The sequence below is a fragment of the Crocodylus siamensis genome, chromosome 2 (genome assembly GCF_052110815.1).
Source record: "Crocodylus siamensis isolate JL-2025a chromosome 2, ASM5211081v1, whole genome shotgun sequence".
NCBI classification, from domain to species: domain Eukaryota; kingdom Metazoa; phylum Chordata; order Crocodylia; family Crocodylidae; genus Crocodylus; species Crocodylus siamensis.
In genome coordinates, this window is record NC_143396.1 from 177,849,615 (window position 1) to 177,873,031 (window position 23,417).

Here is a 23,417-nt window from a genome sequence, read left to right on the forward strand (position 1 = left end):
AATAGGTATCTCATTTAAAATCTCTCAGCAGGCAAGCCAGTATTTTATTCTGCTTCATTGTGTCTTGTCATTAAGTGGAGTCATGTATTATAAAAGACATGACCTGCCTGAGGGTGAACACAGTGGATTCAAAATGCAGAATATTGAATGCAGTACATTCAACCTTTGCTTTGTTGTAGGCATCTTTCCTAGTTGTAATTATCCAGCACACACGTGAAGCTGGCAGGCTGGTGTATGTCGGGTGGGCCATTTAGCAGCAGGATGGAATGATCTCTGCTATAGCATTTCATCTTCAATAAGTTAATTCCTGAACAGTTCAGATCAGAAGGAAAAAAATAGGCATGCACTACAAGTTCAAGGTTGTTGTGAATCCTTAATTTAAATAATATGCAATTAATTTTGATATGGAAATTCAAAAAGGCTTCCAGCATTCTAAAAACATTTTCTGGAAGGAGACAGGATTTATGTTAGTATGAAATTAAATAGAACATCTTGGCAAACATCTACCTCCTCTATTTTCAGTGGGCATGAGTTTGTCAGATGGCCTCTTCTGTCAAAGTCAGTGGAAAACACATGAGTAGAACCCCAAATTGCACTTCAAAATTTAGAAGGAAATCATCAGACAGATAATATATCATGTGGTCAGAGAAATAGTTATAGTATGGGTGAAACAGTAGAAATTGTATTTAGTAGCTGATAGATGCTGGTAGAAGTGCAAGGGTCCTTATTCATCTCAAGATCAGAACAAGAAGAACCATGAATTAATGCAGTATTAGGTAGTGGGCCAGACTTAGCCTGGATTAATGGAGCCATGCAAGGGCACAAAACAACACAAAGAGGCCTTCATGGCCTTCACACACGTCTTCCACAAGCCTGAGCCACAGGGGAACTGGATCTGCGTAACTTGTCCCTAATTTAGTGGATACCCACTGCCTTCCGTGAAGGTGCACAGCTGCAAGGGAAGGCAGAATTTGGCCCTTCACCACTGTTGGCTGCGCTGTATTAACAGGGATAGTAGTGATAAACTTAGTTTTGTCACTAAGGGGTCGTGTCTACGTATGCAGTTAATGTGCATAAATAAACTCCAGAGTTTATTGCACTGGAGTTTATTTGCATACAACAAGTGGAGCCCAATTGGAGCAGCTTGGGCTGGCAGGGGACCTGGGGAGTCAGCCTTCCAGCTCAGGTCTGCTCCAAATGGGCTCCTTTTGCTGTGGAGCAGCTGGCTGGGGCACGAGGGTGGTTAAGTGCAGGGGTTGCCTCTGGCTAGCCCTGCACTGGAGCACCCTGTGCTCCAGCCACATGGGCCAGCCTCTACATGTGCACTGCTATGCACCAAAAACTCTGCAGCAGGGTATTACTTGTAAACACATCCATCCTGGGTGTGTCTACATGAGATGTTTACTATGCCATTGAATACAAGTACTACCCTGCTGTGGAGTTTATTAGTTTCATGCGCCCTAATAGGGGCACATGTGTAGATGCTGAGATGTTTACTGTGCAGTTAATTAGTCAACTGTATAGTAAATGTCTCATGCAGATGCGCCCAGGATGAGCAAGTTGCAGAAGCTGAATGAACATAAGGAGGGGATTAGACAAAAGGATGGTGTGTCATCCTTTCATCTGAAGACTTTTCAAAGAACAGAATCCATAACTCATTCCTGGTGATAGAATCTCTCATTAGAGTGACAAACTCCAAGGGTTTACTAAAAGTATATACAAACACACATGCTGGCACAGGCATTGGTAAGTGGTTCATTGCAGGATTAAAATGTGCAATAAAGTTTAAAAATTGCAGAAGAATCAACTTACTGATGGTAGAACATAAAGGAGCACAGAGTGGACTTTCCTAAGCCACTGTGGTAAGATAAATTCTTTTGGAGCCTAGCCAGGGACCCAACTGGCTGCAGTGCATTGCACATGACAGACATATAACTTGATATTGTTCCAAGATGGGCCCTTGTATATTAGTGTACATCAGTATACAGTAGATAGAACTACCTGAAACTATTATCAGTGAGTACTGGGTGACAGTTAAATAACCTGGAAACTTCTAGATTGCCAGTGGCTGTGCAGAAGTGCACCTTAGATAGGGGTACCAGTCCTACCCCAGAGGAAATGCTGTCCAACAGTTGTAGAACTGAAATCCACTTTCTGGTGGGGTAAAATGGACTCTTTAACCTTGGTTTGTAGCCATTCTAGGAGTGGAGCCCTAATAGAGGGTGGACAAATAGATGATCTCCTTTACTCTGGCACCTCTTGTAGCCAAGCTGGTTCCAAGCATACTGGCACCTGCCTTTCCTTTGGATTAAACCAGCAAGACTGAGAGGTGGACACTGGTGTATGGGCAGCTAAGTGTCTCCATATACACTGCCCAGGCTTTTGTGCCATGGAGAGGTCACTCCAGCTTCACTTTATCTTTCAAGTGAGGATTACGTTCAGTCTTGCTTGACATAATTCTATTGTCTTGCCCACTACGACTGTACAGTTATTAATAACATGCATCTATCTACAATCTGATTTGGTATATGTTAATGAAAGGGGTTGATCACGAAAATCCCCCTTCCCTGCAAAGTGAAGAATTTATGATAAATACTTAAGAACTATTTAAGTAGGATGGCCTCAGATGTTATGATTTAGCATTTGACTTTTGACAAGTGCTATCCTTATAGTAATGGGTTTCAGTTGCTTTGTTTGTGTGACTGATGTCAAAAATTTATGTCAGTTCTTTCATTGTTAACATTATCAAAAACATGGAATCTGGCCTTGCAGTTTATTTCTTGACAAGGTTACCCAAAGTTTCTTCCAACCATTGTATAATGGAGACTGTATTCAAGATGAACGCGTATATGCCCAGTATGCCAAGGCCTCTAATGTGCTCTTTATACTTGGAGGGTACTAATCCCACAGTTTTTGAGCTACCACTATTGCCACCAGTCTAAAGAACAGTTATGCTTTTTGGGGGTAGTGACAAGCCAAGGACAATACAAGACAATATAAGATCACCCACAGACAATATGAGATCACAAAAACACACTTACTTGTCTGATGAGAAGCAAACAGGTACCTTCCTTTAATCCAACTGATGGTGGAAATAATCAAACACACAATATAGATACATTTTGGAGTGGTCACAAGTCTCTTAGTGGGCACACCTCTGTTTCATCCACCTTTCAAGTGCTGAAAATTGGGTGTCAATCAGGTTCATAGTTTCCAACTCTCAGGCTTCCTGTCCAGAGGAAAAAATGGCTGTCAGACAAGAAGCTGACCTCTGTCTTTTCTTTGCTCCTACAAGTTGAATATTAGTGAATCTGTTACATGTAAAATGTTGAGTAGGAATGCCTGGTTAAGCAATCTATTATGGTAAAATGAGAATGTGTTACAGCACACGCAGACTAACAAAATATTGCTGCTGATCCTTCAGGCACTTTATAAATGTTGACTGTGGGTTATTAAAAATTATTGATCTGAAACAGGGCATGAAGATTACATTAACCAGAGCAATGTCTGAGTCCTGGTAAAAGAGATTATCATATGGCACTACTGTGTCAAAGCGTTTGCAAGGACAGATATGATTGAAGAAAAGCAGGCTTTGTATTTTACAACATTTTAATAGCACATCACTTGCCTTTCAGGTACAATACCACTTGTTCATTTGACCCACTCATTGTTCCTGATTAGTGGATATAAACTTCAGGCTGATACACTGGTTTCTTGTTTAGGCTTTCAAATTTAATTTTATAATTACCCGATGAAAAATATCCCCTGCAGCACTGTGGGGGAATCCTTTTAAGGATGCCATGCGATACTAGCATTTTTAGGGTTGCAAACACTAACCCATGTTACACAAGATAAATACAGGGTTTTTAAATAGGAGTCCGTAGTGTCAAAACCATTCTAACCTGTTGTGGTCTTTCTGAGTTCTTTTAACAGAATTGCTCTATTATTTTTCTGTAGTAAAAAAAATGAGTGAAAGCTAAGAGCTGGCATTTTTCTAGGGATGCTTTGAATCTAACAAGGGATGCTTTGAGTCTAATGTGATGGAGAACCACTATAAATAGTCCTTCCTTTCTAATCTCCAGAATAACAAATCTTTTTTCCAAAATGCCTTTCTGTACCCTATCTCTCTTTGACAAATAAGTTTCTTCCTCCCGATTACTACTTCTATGGTAACCTTTCCAGATGAGAATTCAGTCTGTCAACAATTAGTTCACACCTCCCATCAGCCCTGTAAGGTACAAAATAAAGCTCAATATTTCATCAACCACCCAGCTGATCAACTACATATTTCATTCTATTTGGTAGCTTTTCCTCCATTTTACATTGCCTGTGGTTCAACAGTAGGAAATGACTGTAAGAGAACAGAAACCTAGTATCTCATTTGAAAAAGGGATAATGATTTGATCCCAAATTTATTGACCATTTTCAACTTTAGTTCCCTCTTGTAATTAAATAGCATATCCATTAGGTTAAGAGCCCCTAACCAAAATCACAAGCTGCTTACATAATACTTAGTATGGAGTGTACAGAATTTGTTACTTAGGATAGTGACGAGATACAAAGTGTTAACAGGGCAGTTACAGTGACTCTTTGCTATCCACATTGCAGTGGTCTTTGATCCACATTGCAGTGGTCTTTGATCAATGGCTCAAAGGAATATGTAGCACATCTTGGGCGCATCTACATGAGACGTTTACTGTGGAGCTGCCTAATCAGCTCTGCAGTAAATGTCTCAGTGTCTACACATGCAGCCCTATTAGGTCACAGTAAACTAATAAACTCTGCCGCAGGTTAGTACTTGTAAATACAAGTATTATCCTGTGGTGGTGGATTTTTTAGTGCACAACAATGCATGTGTATCCTGATGGGGTTGGCTGGGGCACAAGGGTGCTCCAGTGCAGGGGCTGCCTGCTGGGTAGCCCCACACTGGAGCACCCTTGGCCCTAGCCAGCCTCTGCACAACACGCTGAACTGGGTTGGAACAGTCCTAGGCTAGCAAGCTGACCCCCTGGACTCCTTGGCAGCTGGGGCTACTCCGACTCAGCTCAATGTGCTACAGTCCTGAGCGTACATTCAAACGCAGTACCCAGGAGCAACAAACTCTGGCACAAAGTACACTAGAGTTTATTGCTTTGAGTTAAATGCACGTGTAGATACACCCCTTGTGTAGGTAAGCAAGTTTGTTAGCATAGGAATAGAAAATAAGAGAATGACAAAGTGTGGCCCTTCAATGTCCAATTCAGTGTCAATGTAAATGCCACCAAATAATACTTCTCCCCTCAAGCCAGGGGGAACAATTTGCACCCCTTTTATTCAAGTGGAAGTGAAAATGTAGTTAGCAAAGCAATGGAGAATCAGAGCCTTGGAGTGGTCAAGGTATAATACCTGTACAATCTGTGGTAACTAAAAACTAGCAGTCCCCTCAACTGGAACAAATAAGGCTGTGGGGAAATCTCAAAAGTGTAGTCAAGACAGGACAAAAGAAGGACAATCCACACAATGTATGTTACATTGTACTGTGTCCATGCAGATAGTCTTGATCTTATGTTGGTGCTCTTGTTGACAGTTCTAGCAAAGGGATTCCAGAGTAGCTAACTAGTGACACTGAAGTATCCATCCCTCCTTCCTCTTCCAGAGATAAATGCTGTTACTGATGGTGGAGAGTAACTGTTCACTCTTTGTGTTATTCCAACCTTATACCTGAACCACCAGTTCCAGCTGCAAGTTCCTTGAAATCAGAATCTATCACTTGTATTGAGACAATATAAATGCATCCATTCTGGTGCAATTTCCAACTTGCAGTCCCACTGCTGCCTGATTTGTATAAATTCACTGAGTAAAAACCAGAATATCCTTTCTTCGCTGTCAGTCAAGGGATCCGGCCAATGGACAGATGGAGGTAGGTGTAAAGGTACATGGATCTGAAGTCTTTGAAAGCCTCACACCTTTTTATGCACATTATTCCTTAAATAATCCAATCACAAGTTAATATGCACAGAGTAGATGCATAGACACATTTTGTGATTATGTGTTTACTAGCCAATCAGAATATTGACTTCATATCAGATGTGCATCATTTGACATTTTAATACTTTAAAATATTTTCACATTCTACATTTTGATATGTCATTAATGTAATGTATTTATTGCATTCCTGGCTTATCTTGTTCCATATCAAAAATCAGGAACAGGTTTTTGGAAATGTAATTCTTTCAGGCATTTCCCATATATGGATTAGTACATTATATACTCTGGGGGTGTCTGCACAAGATGTTTACTGTGCAGTAAACGTGTTGGCATCTACATGTATGCCCCTATTAGGTTGGAGTAAACTAATTCACTCTGCAGCAGGATAATTCTTGTAAATACTCTGTAAAAAACTTCACAGCAGCACAGGTGTAGATGCTGCCCCAGCTGGGGAAGCTTCAGTGTGGGGGCTACCTGTCAGCTAGCCCTGCACTGAAGGTCCCTTGTGCCCCAGCCAGCCCCTCCAAAGCACATTGAGCAGGGGGAAGCAGTCCTGGGCTGGCAGGGCACAAGTGCAAATAGCAATAAACTCTAGGGTTTATTGTTCTGGAGTTTATTGCTGCCAGGCTCACATTCAAACAATGTGCCCAGGAGCGAAAAACTCCGGGACAATAAACTCTGGAGTTCATTGCTTCATATTAACTGCACATGTAGATGAGCCCTCTGATACATCAAGACTTTGTTTCTACTGCTTGGTTCAGTTTTTACCTAAATGTTAGGAACTTTTGGAAGTTAACCATTTCTGGTTTTCTAAGTTATTCATTTAGGTAGCTTAGCAGCTCCATTTAGCTACTGCACCCCAGTGTCCTATTCATCCATAAGCTTTCTACATTATAGTTTATCCTCACAGCCTCACCACCAGTCTGCATCTTTCTCTGCCAATCCTGCTGTCACAAATAGGTACGCTGGCCACTCAGAAGAAGGAGCAGCAGCTTCCAAATGTGCTTGTGCAAACACCATAGGGAATATAGGAGTATATTCAATAGGCCAAATACAAACCCGCTTAGAGATGGCTGAGAGAGAGGAAAAAGAAGGCTGAGACAGAAAAAAGGACTTGCTTGTCAGCCATGAGTTTAATGACAAACAGCAGTTCTAAATGTAAGGGCAGCACCCTGTTTTCTCAGGTGCTCAGGTACCTGGTACTGAAGTGGAACATTAGCAGTTTTGTTCCTGGTATAAGTTTGGCTCAGATCAGTAGAAGCTCACTACCTGAACTCTCATGCAGAGATCATCCTGTGGTGGGACACTGAGAATTTTAATGTTCTGTGTGTTCAAATTCAATGTCATTTCTTTTGTGTTTAGATTGATAAGTATGCTCAGCGGGATCTGAAGAAAGGGCTTCACTTGTATGGGACAGATGGAAATATTGGCTTAACTAATGCGTGGAGCATCATTCAAACAGATGTAAGTCCGGAAAGTAATTTTGTTTTTCTTCTTCTCTTCTTTCTAGTTTCTGAAGTGGTTTGGTCATTCATATGCTAATCCAGGAATTTGCAACATGGAGTCAAACATAAGTCATTGCACTGTAGGCTCTTAGTGGTAGAGATTTTGCTGTTTGTCCTGTGCCTAGCAGCACCTGCTGTTCTGATGGTTTATATTATGATGGCCCCTGAAAGGCAATCAATACAGCACCCCATTGATTTGGGAGTTTTAGAAACATGGAAAAAACTGTCAAAGGCACAGAGGGGAATGAGGCAACAAAACTTCCACATTCTATGAATGGGAGTTGGGTGTCTAAATCTTTTGTACCTTTTAAAAAAAACAAAACTTGTTATAAGAAATATAATGTAAAATGTATCTGCACCAAAGAACTTTCAAGGGGGGCCAGCGATCTGGCTGGGGTCTTTTGACACTGCAGCAGTACACATAGTTACAAAACAACTGAAGGTGTCACTTAGCTCAGTGCCATTCTGGGCTTGGGTTTAGTAGTAGATGTTTGCTTCTGAAGTATCTACGCAAGGCAGAGGTAATAGTCACATAGAATGCTTACAGACGTAAAAAACTCTCCCCAAATGGTGCTTTACTAGAAACTCCACATGGTCCTGCATCAAGCCCAATGCATGACCAGAAGAGGGATCACGTTAGTCAAACCCACATCTGTATAGATTGGGTGCTTTAGTGATGCTTTTTGGGGCTTTTATCTAATAGCTGATTGAATCACCTTTAGATAAAAGTGCCAAAAAAACCCACTGATGCATCTGATCTATACAAATGCTGCAGAACCAGGTCAAACTAACATGCTACTGCCTTTGGTAAAGCCTGTTTTTAGTATTTTTCATGTCTGTCAACAGCCAACATGCCTTCATGACATAGATGGTGCAGTTACATCTTTGGATGTCATTGCTCCCTCCCTCAGCCCTATCCTTTCTGTGACTGCAAAAAAATGTTACATTTGAAACACTTTTCTGACTCTGAACAAAAAAAAGAGGAAGCACAGGCAGGAAAAAAAAAGAGACATGATTTTCTACTTTTTCCATATCCCGCAAAAGAGAATGGAAACCTCTTAACTCAGTAGCAAAAAACTGTCAGTGAATCTGATTGAAAGATTCAGAAGTGAATTCCCAAAGAAAAAAATGTCCAAATATATTTAGAAACAAGTCATAGACATATCTTAGTTTATCCTCATCCATCCCCTTGGTGTTTCAGCAGTGTTCCCTATGGTATGTTCTCCACTACTTGTTACAGAGTGGCTAACTAAATTTTTAATTTACTTCTTGTTTTATATGATTCTTTCCTCACTTCCCCTAGGAAACAACTTGAGCATGTATACTGGATCTGTAGTTTTCTAGGTCTTAACTTTTAACTTTCCCTAGCTCAACTACCTTCCCATTAATCTCCTTTCTGTAGTCTTGACAGTATCTAAATGGTTCCTGTCTTGCTATATGGTATGTTATGATGTCACCTAGCTACACCACACAGTCTGTTTAACTTCTGATTAATTAATTCTTGACGATTTCTGTTGGTTCTGTATGAATTCTTTCTGATTTTGTTGGCATTTTTATGTGTCTTTGAGACAAACCCCTAGCCCTACTCCAGCCCCTTTGGGTTAGAACGCTAACGAAGTTAAAAAGCTGCCTTCAGCTTTGTGCCAGGAGATTCCTCTGAGGCTGATCTAACTTAAACTAGATGCAAAACTGGCACTTAGTTGCTCCTGGGATTGGATTAGGGGTTTCACAGTTACCTTTCAGTATGCCATTGTTCTGGCCTTTTGTCTTTAGTTACACATTCAAAATGGCCTGTAATTGGAGTATGTTTCTACTACTGACGCATATCCTTTCAAGCTGTGCTCTGCAGCCATGAGTTCAAGGACTGTATTTTTCTGAAGGCTGAGATTCCAGTGTATTCACAGGACTCCAGGAGCAGGCAGCTTGATAGTTAAGAAAAAGAAAAAGAACTATCTCTAGTGACCTTGACAGCATTTGAAGTCATAAAATCCCCCCTTCAGATTCAAGAGCATGAGATACTTATCCATCTCCAACCTAAATGGTTATGTACTACTGCTTTCTGCAGTCAAACAACCAAGTCATATTCAATTTAGAAACAGGCACACTTCAATATTGTTGTCAAAATTGAAGCTAAGGGTTGGAAAAGGAACATCTGTACTTGAACATAGTCAGGATTCTCCTCTGCTTTTCTTTCCTAACTGCGCATCCAAAATTCTCCAGAGGTGTTGGCCAAGTGTGGCAGAGTACCTTTGGTGCCTGCCACTTTAAAGTTTGAGAACAGGCAGCAGGGCAGCTGGCAGGTGTGGGTTAGCCTTGATGAGACTAGCACATGACCCCGGGAGGGCCCCAGGATTGGAGGAGGGGGGCGGATCAGCCTCCATTTTAACCTAGGCCCTCAGAGCTGGAGCAGCAGTTGGCTGCTGGCAGCCAAATGAGCACACCCAACTGAGCTACTCCTTGGAACATCTGGGAGGTAAGGGCAGAAACTATGGGAATGGCAGGAGGCTCATGGTCCTGGTATGACTGAAAACTGCACCCTGCTGGGGAAGGGTGGCCTGGTGGGGCTGTTCATGGCGGAACAGTCCCCCAGAAATGCCAGGCCAGTTACCTCCCTGGTGAAAGGTCGGTAAGGGTGCCTTAAAACCCCAGCCTCCACATCCTGGTGGGTCACGCCAAGGTAGCGACAGGCATGGAGCCAGGCACAAATTAGAGAGAGGCACCTGAACCAATAGGGTGAAAGACCCCAATGGCATAAGGTCAGGCACACCTAGGAAGAGTTCCCTGAGCCCATAGGGTGAAAGACCCCCAGTGTTGGGGGGGTGGGGCAGGCATACTTAGGAGAAGCACCTGAGCCCCACAGGGTGAAAGACCCCACTGGCCCCAGTGGCGGGGCAGAAGTACATGTAGGCCCACATAGAGTTGGGTGTATGCTGGCAGCCCGAAGTGCTGTGCGTGAGAGGGGCCAGTGGCTGAGTTAAGTCCGGACTATGGCATAAGGCTATGGGTCATGTAGAGTAAGGTCTGTGACCATATGGCCTGAAGTGCTGCATGCACCCCAGCTGGAGAGTGAGTAGGGAAACCCAAAGTGCCATGCAGAGTAGGGCCCAAGGGGGACCTGAAGTGCTGTATGGAGTAAGGCAGGTTGAAAGTGGCCCAGGAAGGGGACAGTATGTGAGAGGCCTGATGAGAGCAGGCATAGTACAAGAGGCCTGGTGAGAGAGGGTGGTGTGAAAGAGGCCCAGTGGAGAGCAGTGTGTGTGTACTGCATGCTAGAGGCCCTACAAGGGGCAGAATTTGGCTTGGCTGTAGGCCGGAGCTATTCATTAACTTAGGTTGTCATCTGTGAGGCATGGGACACAGTAAAGTGAGATTGGAGCTGTGTATAATGCCCTTGTCACCAGGGCAAGCAATGGGAAGCCTCCCACCTTAGTGACATCTCTCATAATTATTATGATCAACGCATAGCAGGCAAGGAAGGCGGGTGGTTAACACAGAGGCAGGCGGGTGGGCCAACATTGTGATCTGGCCCTGAGATGGCCACCTGTCACACCAGGACTTAAGCATAATACTTCCCCCACCTCCCCATCTAGACTTTGTTCCTTGTTACAGCATTTTCAGATTTGCTCAAGGGGCCACTGGCTCTGTGGATGGAGTTCTTCACCTCAGGATTGTGTGAGCTGATGGATGAGCCCATCACACTTTTTCCCTTTGGTACCCAATCAAACTATACTGTGATAAATCAGCCTCTTCACCCTTCATTCTGCTTTTGACACTGAGTTGACATCTTGAATTATGCTCATTTTAGTTTAGTCTCTGTTTAGGTGCACAGATATTACACCATACAGCAGAAGACGTCTGGCAAGCCTGGTCAGGAAGGGCTTAGAAATGGCTTTTCTGAGCCACAAAGTGAGAGTAAAAAACAATCTGAATTGCTGTAAGAGTGAACTGGGAGTTCTTGGTTCAAAGATGTGTGCATGATATATGGAGTCAACCATCTGCAGTCTCTATGTTAGACACAGAGGGTGCTGACAGATGTGCAACTCCCCATTTTAACTCATGGCATTTCACAGAAAGTGCCATAAGCTAGAGCACCCCCTCTACTATGCCCCCCTACAACTTTCAATGTTGGTTTGGGGGGGAGGGAGGAGGAATTGAGCTCCACTTTGGAGCCAATCCAGGAGGACCTGCTTGTCTGCAGACTCTCTCCCCTAGCCCTGATCAGCCCCCCCACTTCCCATACTCCGGTGCTGTCTGCAAGGTGGGAGGGGAGAGAAGGGAGGGGAAGCAGCTCCAGATTGGGGTTCACCTTGTGTGAGGTGGAGCAGGGGGAGGGAGGGTTTCAGGCCTGAGTGCTATAGATTGGCACTGGCAGAACTGCATGGGAAAGAAGCTTACACAACTCCAGAAACATTCTGTCACTTAGCCAGTGTTATACATTTCTGACTTTCATGAATGCTAAAATTCTTATCTATATTCCAAGGAAGTTGAGTATCTTCTAAAAGTTTGCCTCCTACAGTCATGGTACCTGGATCACAAGTATCTATATTACTAAATTTCATATATAATAAAGCAGGTTCCATTGCAGTAACCATTTCATTTACTGTTCATTTTTTTTCCTGGCAGTAATAGCACATTTGGAAAAAAATATAATTTTACCCTATTACTAAGAATCAGCTGTCTAGTTACAAATATTTCATTGACTCTTGGTTTAAATAAAAAAAAACCACAGCATGTACTGAAAATATAGAAATTAAATTTCCTGCCGGTGTGATTATTTTCCTGTGTGTGTGTGTCTTGTTGTTTTTCTCCTTCTCAACCCCAACAATTCCATATGGAAGGGTCATTCTGTTTCTGTTAAGAGGATCTCGGCACTGTCTCTGCATTAATGAGCAAAAATGGTATGGATATTAATTGCTTATTGGGTAAATACTGCATGGGTTCCCAGCAAAATTCAGTAGGAGGATTAATCTGTTTGAAATATAAATATTTTTGAGATCTATTAGATGTTTTACCCAGTTAAATTTAATCTAAAGAATAACATAATATTCTTAAATATTGAAGAAAAAGTTATTTGTTTCCCCTACTAATATTAGTTTTTGCAGTGAAAGGTAAATTGTCTGCAGTGTCATCTGAAAAAGCATTAGATGTATGTTGAGGGTAGGAGAAGGAATCCTTTTTAGTGTTTTAAGTTTGGTACACTTAAAGAATAAAGAAGCAAATCCTACTATACGTATCAAAGAGGAAATTAAGAGATGAATTAACTGCAGTCTTTAAGAACCAACACTGATGGGGTGAGAGCTTCTGAAAGCAGAAAGTTCCTTAAACACGTTAAACAAGATCTAGTGACTGGATGCCTAAGGTGATAAAATTAGATTAAGGACAAGGTGCACATTTTTAACAGCGAGGATAATTAACTATGGAACAATTTAAATAGGGATGTGATGGAGCTTCCATCACATAATGTCTTTAAATTAAGACCAGAAGTGTTCTAAAAGGGATGCAAGTTATGGGCATTATGGAGGACTCGCTACTAAGTAATACTGTGTGGGCTGCATTGTGCAGAAGGTCAATGTAATAGTCCCTTCTGGCCTTAAAGTCTAGTAAAATGTGAAGAATAACTTGAAATCTTTAGTTGAAAGGTTTACTAGGTATTATATTTCGGGAAGGAGCCCAAAAGATAATGGGAAAACTCCATCTTACACAGCAAGACACAATAGTGTTAAATCTCTCATTTTCTAGCATGGTAACTGCAAGATTCATGTGCATTGCTTTGGCCATGCTGTAGTTTTTATATGTGCAGAGTCTCAGTGCTAGGCAGAGGGGAGGACGATAAAAGGCTGCCACAGATCAGTTTTTACCGCTCTACTTAATTGGTTTTCACACTTATCCTTCAAAACTATTTAGTAACAGGCTGTTGCAGTGGTATAGCAAGAGCAAATCCCAATATAGTTAATTATGTAAAGCACTTTGCAGATGAATAGGACTATGTAAGTGCCAAGTTTCTTTTCTTTTTTTTTCCCTTGAACAGTAATTTGTACCCATGACTTGCCTAACCAGTGGACTGTAATCACTTATAGAGGAATTAGGAATATGTAGCACTTACTGAATAGGAGATCCCAGCCCAGGCATACTGTCTACAGTAGCCTTGCTGCTCCTTAGGGATTATTGACAGAAGATCCATCAGAGCCAATCCTCATGCCATGTAAGAGATGAGTTCTCAGCATTCCTGTTTTGATGGAGCTGAAGCAGTCAGGCACTGATTTGGTAATAGGCCGTGCACAACTAAGGATGACAAACATCAGCCTCAGAAAAGGCATGAGCATTAGCAGGCATCTTTATTGCACCCTTTCTTCTCCCTCTTCACTCACACTTACATTCATTGTAAAAATATCACTCAGAGTTTGAACAGAAGGAAGATCTTGTAGGATCTCACCAGGAGAGGCCTGGAAACATCTAGGCTTTCCAACATGTCTTCATTTTTCTTACCTTTTTTTCTAGGTTTAGACAGCAAACTCAGGACAGGAAGGGTTCTTAGTAGGAGTATTTATAGCACCTTCCAGAATTAGGGCCTCTCTGTGATATGGCATGATATTTAAAGCAGGAAAAACTAGTTTTGCCAGAAACACAAACCCATCTAGTGGCTGCTAATCTAAAGTCTCTGTGAATTGGCCAATCCCAAATTAGAAGGGAATGTCCTAAAGCAATGAAGATTTACAATACAGATGTAACAGCTCCTGAAGGGTGGTGATTATGATTTTTCTGAAGTGTGAGAACCTTGGGCAATCTTGACATAAGTTATCAAGTTCTTTCTTTTTACAGAGCAGAAGGGGGGAAAATATCAGAAAAAGTAATAAAATATTCATGCAGCATAAGAGGTGTTGCTATATTTATGCTCTGGTTGTTTCCTATCTTTAAGATGAACTAGAGACAGACTGAGTTTCTAGTGGGAAACCTAAAGGCGCCTATATACGTGCATCAAGGCTGCTCTCGTGCGCTGTACTTACAGCGCGTCGGAGCAGACTCAATTAATCGAGTCTCCTGGAGCATGGTAATTACTGAACGTTCAAGCTTTAGTTAAAGTGCCCCTACCACCATTTTTCAGTCTGAGGATACTCCAGGTGCTTTAATTAGAGATGTGATACTCTAATTAATTAGAGACATGATTAATTAGAGGTATGATGCTCCCGGCACTTTAATTAGAGGAGCTCTTGGAGCCTCTCTAATTAAAGTGCATACCTCCCCACCCCACCTCCTGGAGCACCTGTATAAATGTCCTAAGTGACCCAGATCAGAAGAAATATTCTGCTGTAGGTGTATAATAATCACAGAGTAGTACTGACTTACGCTAACAAAAATAGGATAAAAACCTCCAAATGTGGACATTACGGGATCATGTTTTTAATGTGAGAAATAGATCCTGACAGTTTACATACTAGTGAAGAGACATATGAACAGCTGTAGAGTCTGAATTCCTTTGGTAATCCAGGGAAAATGAACAGCACAGGTAGCAGCAGTGCAAACATCACCTCAGTTCGGGCTCTTTTCTCCAGTGCCTTGTACTATGATCAGTCAGTTACAATCATGTGCAAAAATAGACCAAAATCAGATTTGTCATATTACCCTTCCTCTTTGCATGGGTGTGAATAACTGTAACAAGGACAAGGCAATGGCAACCTTCCTCCCCTCCTTGTCAGTCTCTAGAAGTGAAATGTTAATGTTTCCCTCCGGTTTGTTCAGCCTTGATGGTTCTTCTTGGGATATAGATACACTAGTGAATTCCCTGTCACAAATAGGTGAATTAAAATAACAAAAACAAACAGATTTCACTTTAAATCAGGGATTACTGTGTAAAACAGTGATTCTCAAACAGGGTGCTGGTACCCTGGTACACTGCAAGATCCTTTGAAGGGTGCTGTGAGGTCTGAGAAGATAAGCAGGTAAGTGTAGGCTCAGGTTCCTTTCTGTCTGACCACTTATCCACCCCAGCTTCTTGGTCCCTCTGCAAGAGTGGAAAGCATTGCAATAAATAAATTAGTTTTTGAAATGGGGGCTACTTGATTCACAAAAGCTTTAGAGAAGTGCCTTGGGTCTAATGAGAAGTGTCTTGAGCCAAAAAAAGCTGAGAGTATAATATTGTTTCCTGGCTGGTAGCTCTTTTGAGTGCCTGTAGATGTGCAGGAAGGCTACTCCAATGCACTGTAATTACAGTGCATTGGAGCAGACTTGATTAATCAAGTGGAGTCTGCTGGAGTGTGCTAATTAGCGTGTCTCCAGCAGCCTCCTTGTCTCTTGTATCAATGTTCCCATGCTTCAGAATGGCCATGGAGATGCTTTAATTAAAGCTCTTTCAACAAGCTTTAGTTAAAGTGGCCCTTTTACCATTTTGAAGAACCAGGACACTGATACACAAGACTCTGAGGGCGCTTTGATTTAAAGCAGTTTTCAGACCCACTCTAATTAAAGCACCCCACCACCACTACCACCACCCTCAGAGCACATGTAAAACCCCCCTTTATGATCTTTATGAGACATTTTGTGTTTACCTAACCAGTCAGTAATTGAACTGTTTGAGAAATATGTGGTGAAAAGGAGAAGGAACTGAATTCAGCTCTTACTGTTGTTAATTCAAAGTAGTAAAAATCTACATTTATATCAGCATGAAAGGTAAAAATTTGACCCTTTATAGTTTTCCCTTGTGTGGTTGGATACCACATATGCATGCCAAAGATAATTCAGACTGCCCAAAAACAATATGTGATTTAATAAGGAATGTTGACTTCTCAAATATGAAAACCCTCTCACTGACACTACCGGCATTATGCAAGGAAAGCAACTTGCAGAACGTCTTTGTCCCCAGTTCTTCTCCATTGTCACCTTCACGATAACCCAGTATATCTGCTTAAGCTCTGCTCAAGACTGGATGCCAGAACAATCTGCTTTTTCATTTGCATTCTTGAGGCCATATCCCAGCCTGAATGATTTTAGCAGGCATTTGCCACAGAGAATATGACTTTGCCAAAGAATTTTTTTAAACATTGATTCCACTTTGTCTTTCATTCTAGAGTAGCCAGTAAAATAGATACAGGCTCTGAATAATAAGTGTACACCTTCTTTATGGTTCATGTCAGTAAGATAGAAGCATTGTGCTAGTTTTAATTATGAGCGCAAAATATCCCATGCTAGGGCAGCAGTTGCTTGTTAGCTTGGAAACAAAGTTATTTGGGAAAAATGCTGCATCCTATAAATACATCATGGAAGCCTCAATGCTTTTTAAAGCTTGTTGGTTGGCAAAGCTCTCCCCAACAACCTACCCTCTAGACAGTGTATTAAGCAGCCTCCTGCTGTCTGGAGCTCCTAGATACTGATAAAACATTTGGGAGTTCTTCCCTACCCAGCCAGACAAGCAGTCAGTGTGGGGGTGTGATTGGTGTGTCTTTAACAAAGGAGAAAAATTCAGTGTTGTGGTTTTTCAAGAGATGAAGCCTCCCACATGAAGGAAATCTTTTTAATTAAACAAGATATATTTATGAATAGGGATATAGATTCAGATCCCCAAGGGTGTTTAGGCACTGTTCCTAATGAGGCAATTAGAAAATAGAGTGATACCTAAATTCACTGTGCAGGTGCCACTGATATCCACTGCTTCAGCTCTACACATACTGAAGAACATGGACATGTGACAGATTTACACCGGTGTAAACAAGGAGTGGGCACATGACGTATAGATCTATACTGACATAACTTACTTAAATCCAGTGTAGTTACTCTAGCAAAATTAGGAGTGTACCTAATTATGCCAGTATAAATTACACCAACGTAAGCATAATCTGTTCACAGCTTATCCTGAGGTAGCAGTCTGTCCAGCACCAACAGGCAATTATCCTAAAACAGTGGAGCTCAACCTTTTTGCCCTGAGGGCCAGATGGCCGGTGCTCGGTCAGTCAGCAGGCCTGATCCGTCTGGTGAAGTCTGATCTGACTGCGCAGAGGGTGGTAAAGTGCAGCCCAGCCTTGATGCAGCCACAGGGAGAAAGGAGCATAGCCCAGCCCCAGTCTGGCTGTGTGGGGAAGAAGGGCATGGCCTAGCCTTAATCCGCCCACATGGGGCTTGGTAATTTGGCAGCAGAGAAAGGTTGGCAGCAGAGACAACCCAAGTGGGGTCCAGGGCAAATCAACCTGTGTGGGGCCAGACGTGAAGCCAGCGGCAGTGCGGAGTCACCGCACCACTCTGCTTGGCTCTGCAGGCCTTCCCTCCCTCGCAAAGCACGGGGTCCAGGGCGGTCACCCCAATTCGCTCCCCCCTGGAATGGCCCTGGCTGACAGTATCAATTGCCACTGCTCCCTCCTGCCAAATTTCCTGTCCTATGGGGAGCCCCATGGGCTGGATGCCATGGTTCTGCAGGCTAGATTTGGCCCACAGGCAGGGGTCGAGCACTCCTGTCCTAAGAGCACCTACTGCATGCAACTAGCCCTGGATTCCTTCCATTCTGGTTCCTTACAGATCTGCTGTAAATAAGCACAAAGTTTCATCTATTCAGGCCCTGAGTTTCTGCCAGTGAACAATGCATGTTACCTGGACACAGATGTCAACACATAGCTAGCTGAACATGCTTGGACTTTTTCCCTGAAAATTAGCCTCCTTTTCAGATTAATCTAAAAATTACAGCATGAAACCTACCTCTCCTTAGGACTGCAGACCCTTTCTTTCACTGGCCTTTTAGACTTCCACCACAACCCCTTTGCAATTTCTGTGCTAATAGTCTGCCCTTTGCCTTCACTGTCTTTGTTTGACCTGCAGCCCTTGTTTGACTCACCACCCTACCCCATACCTGATCACCCCTGGTCTTCACCAAGCATTGCTCTTTCTGGTTAATCTGCTTCTAAGTTCCCCTGCTCCTTGGCTCCCTGTCCCTCAGCCTAGCCATGACTTCTGTTCCACCAACACTGATGACTTCTCACCACTTCTTTTCTTTCACTCAGGCGGCTGTCATGTCTCCCACTGTTTCATTCCTCTATCTTTGATTCTTTTGCCCTTTAGCAAGGCCTGCTCTACTAGCTTCCAACCCTGGGGCCCCTCCAGCACCTCCCTTCTCTGCTCCTTTTCTCATGCTGTACTCTCTATGGTGAGAATCCCATGATCAGGCTGATTTTCTTCACTTCAAACTTGTCCTCTCATTCAGTTCTGCCATCGCCCTGGTTATAAATACCACATCAAGTTAATTGAATCCCATGTACCCAGTCCCAGTTGCCCTTTTCACTATCTTTGATTCACTCCTTGAACTTTCCCACTTTGCCTGCCTGCATTTCTCACTTCACACAGTTGCTCACAGATTTCTTCCAAGAGAAAGCAGCTAAATGAAATCACCCTCCCTCCTCTTCCTCCATCACTTTCCCTTCCTCTCCTTCAACTTGTTCCTTCATCAGAAGTTCCTGTTTGTTCTCCTCTAATCCCTTCACTTAACCCAGTGAGTCCCACCCCATCCCTCCATCTCCTTCATGCCCATTCTCATTCCCTCCTGAACAGGGGACTGTTATGGAGTTTCTGGCATGGATAAAACTCCCCCTCCCTGCTCTTGAAACCTGTTTTTTCACCCTCCTGCTGTCCTGAAGTATTTGCACAGCATGCCAACTCTGCTTGTTATGCCTATGCCTCTGCTCAGCCTGTCTCTGTGACATCTTCTCATGGATGTATAGCTATCACTTCAAGCTCAACATGGCCAGTGGAGCTGTTCAACACCTTCCCCAAGCCCCAGTCCCCTGCCTCCTTTCAGTTATAGTGACTGTTTCCATATTGCCTCTCACTCATGTGCATAATGTCTGTCATCTATGGCAAGGACCTCTTTCTAGAATCTCGTATTCTGTCTGTGTTGTCCAGGTTGCTTCTTCATAACTTTTGTAGGATATGCCCTTTCCTCTCCAGCATCACAGTTAAAACTAGTGTCCAGTCTCTCATCTCATATCCATAATTAGGGCTTCTAGGTGGTACCATATTATAAGTAATAGGTCTTTCCAATTGTCTATTCTTTTCCCATCTAGAAAGCTAGGGCTCCTGTTCCTTGTATTTCTTTCCTTCAACAGCTAAAACATGTTGCTCTTTACCTAGTGCCCATCTCCCTTGCCAGAAGAAAGGAAGTCCTCCAATTCAGTGATGTCTTTCCCCAAATGCATCATAGCTACAACAGTGCTTCGAGTTCTTGATCACATAGCCCCTCCCTCTCTTTGGCACAGGAATATGACAGGACAGTTTCCCTCAATTTCTTTAGGATTTGGGGAGAAAAATAGAAAGGAAGCTTTCAAGTTAAATGATAGACTACAATGACTTGTCTTCCCTTTTTGCTGAAAGTCCCTGTAAAACCAGAGAACTATGTTTGGAGTTTACTTATCCATCAACTTATATAGGAAAGGATTCATTTAAATCTTTAGCAGAAACTTTCCCTTGCCCATGTATTGCTCTGATATTTGAGTCAAATAGTAAAAAAAAAATTAGACAGTTTTAGGCCACCCAATTAAAAATCTCTTCGTCATTCAATTACTTGTTTTATAGCATCGTAAACCAGTCCCTCTAGTTCTCTTATCCCTAGGGGGCTATAAAAAAAAAGTCCTTCAGTTTCTAATATAAGCCAGGCAGTATAAGTATAATGAAAAACTACTAAAGAAAAAGATAAACATGAGTACCAAAGGAAAAAAGGAGCAGAAACATATGAGGTCCATTTTGGGGGGAAAAGGCTCTTTTCTAAGCTCACATTTCAAGTTAAGGATTTCCAGCACTGGCCAAAAATCATATAATTCTGAGTAAGATCCTTGAAAGGTAAACTCCCATTAACAGTGTTTCTGATTCTTTCTCCTAAGGGGAAAAATATTCTATGTTGTAAGAATGGTGAAATATTGCATTGATTATGAGTTTCTGAAAATGAATCTTGTAATGTTCAGGTTACTATGTGACACCTCTGCCCTCTGTTGGTTTGGAATGACAGATCTCTCAAGTGCGGGTTTTAAGACCCGTACAGAGGTACCTCTGTCACAGTGCTTAGAAGCCCTAATACTATTATACCTAAAGGAGAGTCCCCTTGCACTCCCAAGTGAGAAGCAGGATCTGAAATCCGTCATTGCTTATGGTCATGCAGACACCTGGGTGACTATGAATTTGTTACAAACTATATGCATGTTCTGTACAAAAATGGCCAGTGTAAGGTCCTATATGAAATCAGCCTGAAAATTAAAACCTTGGGCATAGACTGATTAGCAGCTCTTTGTACAGAGCTTTGAAAAATGGGAAGTGCTGAGTAGTGTCATTGTTAGATTGTAGTATTGTAGCCTGTACTTGCTAGGGAGTAATGTTTGTGAATGAGTGCAGGGTATTTTGTTTTATTCACAGAGGGGTGTAGGTTGTAGCCGCGTTGTTCTAAGGACATAGGCATGATGCATAAAGCGGTTCGTTTCTCTGGAGGCCCGCAAAAAAAATCACAGACACACATACATTAGATGGCACAAAAGGTGTATTTGCAAATAGGGTCAGAGCAGAGTCAAGAACTCAGATTACTCCGAACCCACAAAGGAATTTTGCAGGGAATATTTATCTTCTCCCTCCTGGGCACGTGTGCAGAAACAGGAACTCTTACGGCTCACTTCCGTTTCATACAAGCATACATGTGGTTACATCACTACATACATCGCATGTATAGTATAATTAACTACTTAAGTATGCAGGGCGGAGAAGTAAATATGCATCAGCTAATTAAGCATGCTCAGAAACTACAACAATTTACTTCCCCCCCCCCTTTCAAGGACACAGATAATTGAATTTTGGTTCCTGCAATCTGCATGATAAAGACTTAAGGCAGGTGAGGGGGAGAAACTGCAATTAGCATAATACAGAAAGGCTGTAGCAAGGCTGGGAAAGAAAAAGTCCTTGGCAGTATTTCTTTCTTATCAGGTGCAAGATGCAAGCTGCGCATTTCTAACAATATTCTATTTCTAACAGGTAGACAAAGTTCTTTGGGTGAGTCTGATATCTTTTATTAGACCAACTGAAATAGTTGGAAAGGTTTTTTTTTAGCAAGTTTAAAAATCCTTTGTCAGGCTGAGGAAACCTCTGCAGTTGGTGTGTGCTCTTCCTGGACAGAATGAATGTTTTATTCATAGGCACTCAACTTAAAAACAGACACCACACCTATGGGCTTAGCACAGGAGGTGATGAATGGGCAATAAATGCAAGTGAGCCTTAGCTTATAACTGGTGTGGCCCAGGAAGGTACTAAGCCCCAGAGGGGAAAAGTAGCTAAGAGCCCTTCCTACTGTTAAACTTTATACATTGTCTTAACTGTCATCTCATTACCTAAACGTAATGAACCTTTCATTGTGGCATCAATTTCTCATTCATTCTGAGCTTCAGCTTTCATTCATTCTGCTTCAGTAATATCAGAGGCCTGTGCACATGACTTCATTTAGTGGCATCCAGCTGTGACATTACTGAAGAAATGAGGCCTGAGAAGAAGGGAAGAATAAACTTCAACTGAGGAACAAAGACTCCGGGGTAGAAAGCAGGGCAGGGTAGCATCTTCAAAGGACTACCTGGTTCAGAGAGGAATACACTTTAAAAGGCAACAGCCTAGCTTGTGGTCCATGCCCTGTTGTTGGCCTAAACATCTTTGTTCTTCAGTTAAAGTTTATTTTCCCCTTCTTCTCGGACCTGATTTCTTCAGTAATGTTACAGTTTGATGCCACTAAATGAAGTCACACTCACCCACAAGTCTTATGTCACTGAAGCAGAATCTATTAAAAACTGATGACTTCTGACTAACCTGGATAACCTCTCTCTACTCATAAAAGAATTTTACAGTTGATTAATGACTAACACAGGAAGACATTTGCTTCAGTAACTTGGGGCAGTTGTACACATGCACTTGTATAAGTAGTGAAATGCACGTCAGTGCTGCAAAAATGGTGGTGGTGGTTCGCTTTTGAACTAAAACACATCAGAGGTGCTTTGTTCAAAAGCACACCGCTGCCATTTTCTGTGTGCTGATACACATTTCACCACTTATACAGCTGCACTCACCCCAGCACAGTGCTGCTCAGCTCACATGCAGAACACACTCAATTAATAGAGTCTGCTCTGACTCACCAGATCTCTGGCACGTCCCTGCACAAAAATGTATGTGCATAAATGCCCATGGTGTCCAACTGTGACTCTGCCTGCTATCAACAGTCAGTACAGAATGCAGTCTCCTCACCACTCGGCATCTCAAGCTGCATCTAAGAGACAGGTATCTTGAACTCATGACTCCCAGCAGCAAAGGATAAAAGGCAAGAGGGCGGAAAACAATGAGAGGTTTTCATGTAGGTAATGGCAAGGACATAGCTGCCTATTAGCCTAATCCCAAAGCAAAATGATGCAGTAGGAATAAAACTATTTGTGCCTAGCAAGATGTGTGAGAGGTTCTTCTTCCACTTCCTCCAGGTAAACATGTGGTATTATTTAATTAAAGATGTTCTTGTCTTTAAACCCTGGGGCATGCTCACAATGTCAACCTGGCTTTTTACTCTTCCAGTTCAGATGCTGTGGGGTTTCGAACTACACTGACTGGTTTGAAGTATACAATACTACACGGGTGCCAGACTCATGCTGCCTGGAATTTAGTGAGAACTGTGGACTTCATTCTCCAGGGACCTGGTGGAAAGCTGTGAGTAACTTTCTCTGTCAGCATCAAGGACAATTGCTGAACCCTTGTTTTAATTCAACTGACATAGAAATAGGGATGGAAAAGGGACTGACCATCCGCAGAGTTGTCAGAGACATATATGAGTTGCAATTCCAAAAACTTGTCAATAATAAAAGGACCTCAGAGTGCAACCAAGGCCCATAAGATCATCTTGTGCTGTGATGAAACCAGCATCTCAAATAGTGTTTTCCAGGGGCCTGAGGCTACTTATACAAGTGAACTGAG

The 23,417-nt window shown here is 42.4% G+C and overlaps 1 protein-coding gene and 1 long non-coding RNA gene across 14 annotated transcripts in view; one reads left to right on the forward strand and one right to left on the reverse strand.

Annotated features, from left to right (window-relative positions):
- The window catches only part of LOC149871394 (uncharacterized), an 88,251-nt gene extending 84,600 nt beyond the window's left edge, over positions 1-3,651 (reverse strand). Inside the window, exon 1 of the long non-coding RNA XR_016440219.1 lies at positions 3,042-3,651. This is a non-coding gene — a long non-coding RNA (uncharacterized LOC149871394). The remainder of the gene's footprint in view (positions 1-3,041) is intronic.
- TSPAN4 (tetraspanin 4) overlaps positions 1-23,417 on the forward strand; it is an 861,113-nt gene that overhangs the window by 822,494 nt on the left and 15,202 nt on the right. For all 13 annotated transcript variants that reach the window (XM_090032439.1, XM_090032433.1, XM_090032431.1 and 10 more), the window contains 2 exons: positions 7,330-7,431; positions 23,022-23,153. In XM_090032439.1, the coding sequence (XP_089888565.1) occupies positions 7,330-7,431; positions 23,022-23,153 (234 nt within the window). The remainder of the gene's footprint in view (positions 1-7,329; positions 7,432-23,021; positions 23,154-23,417) is intronic.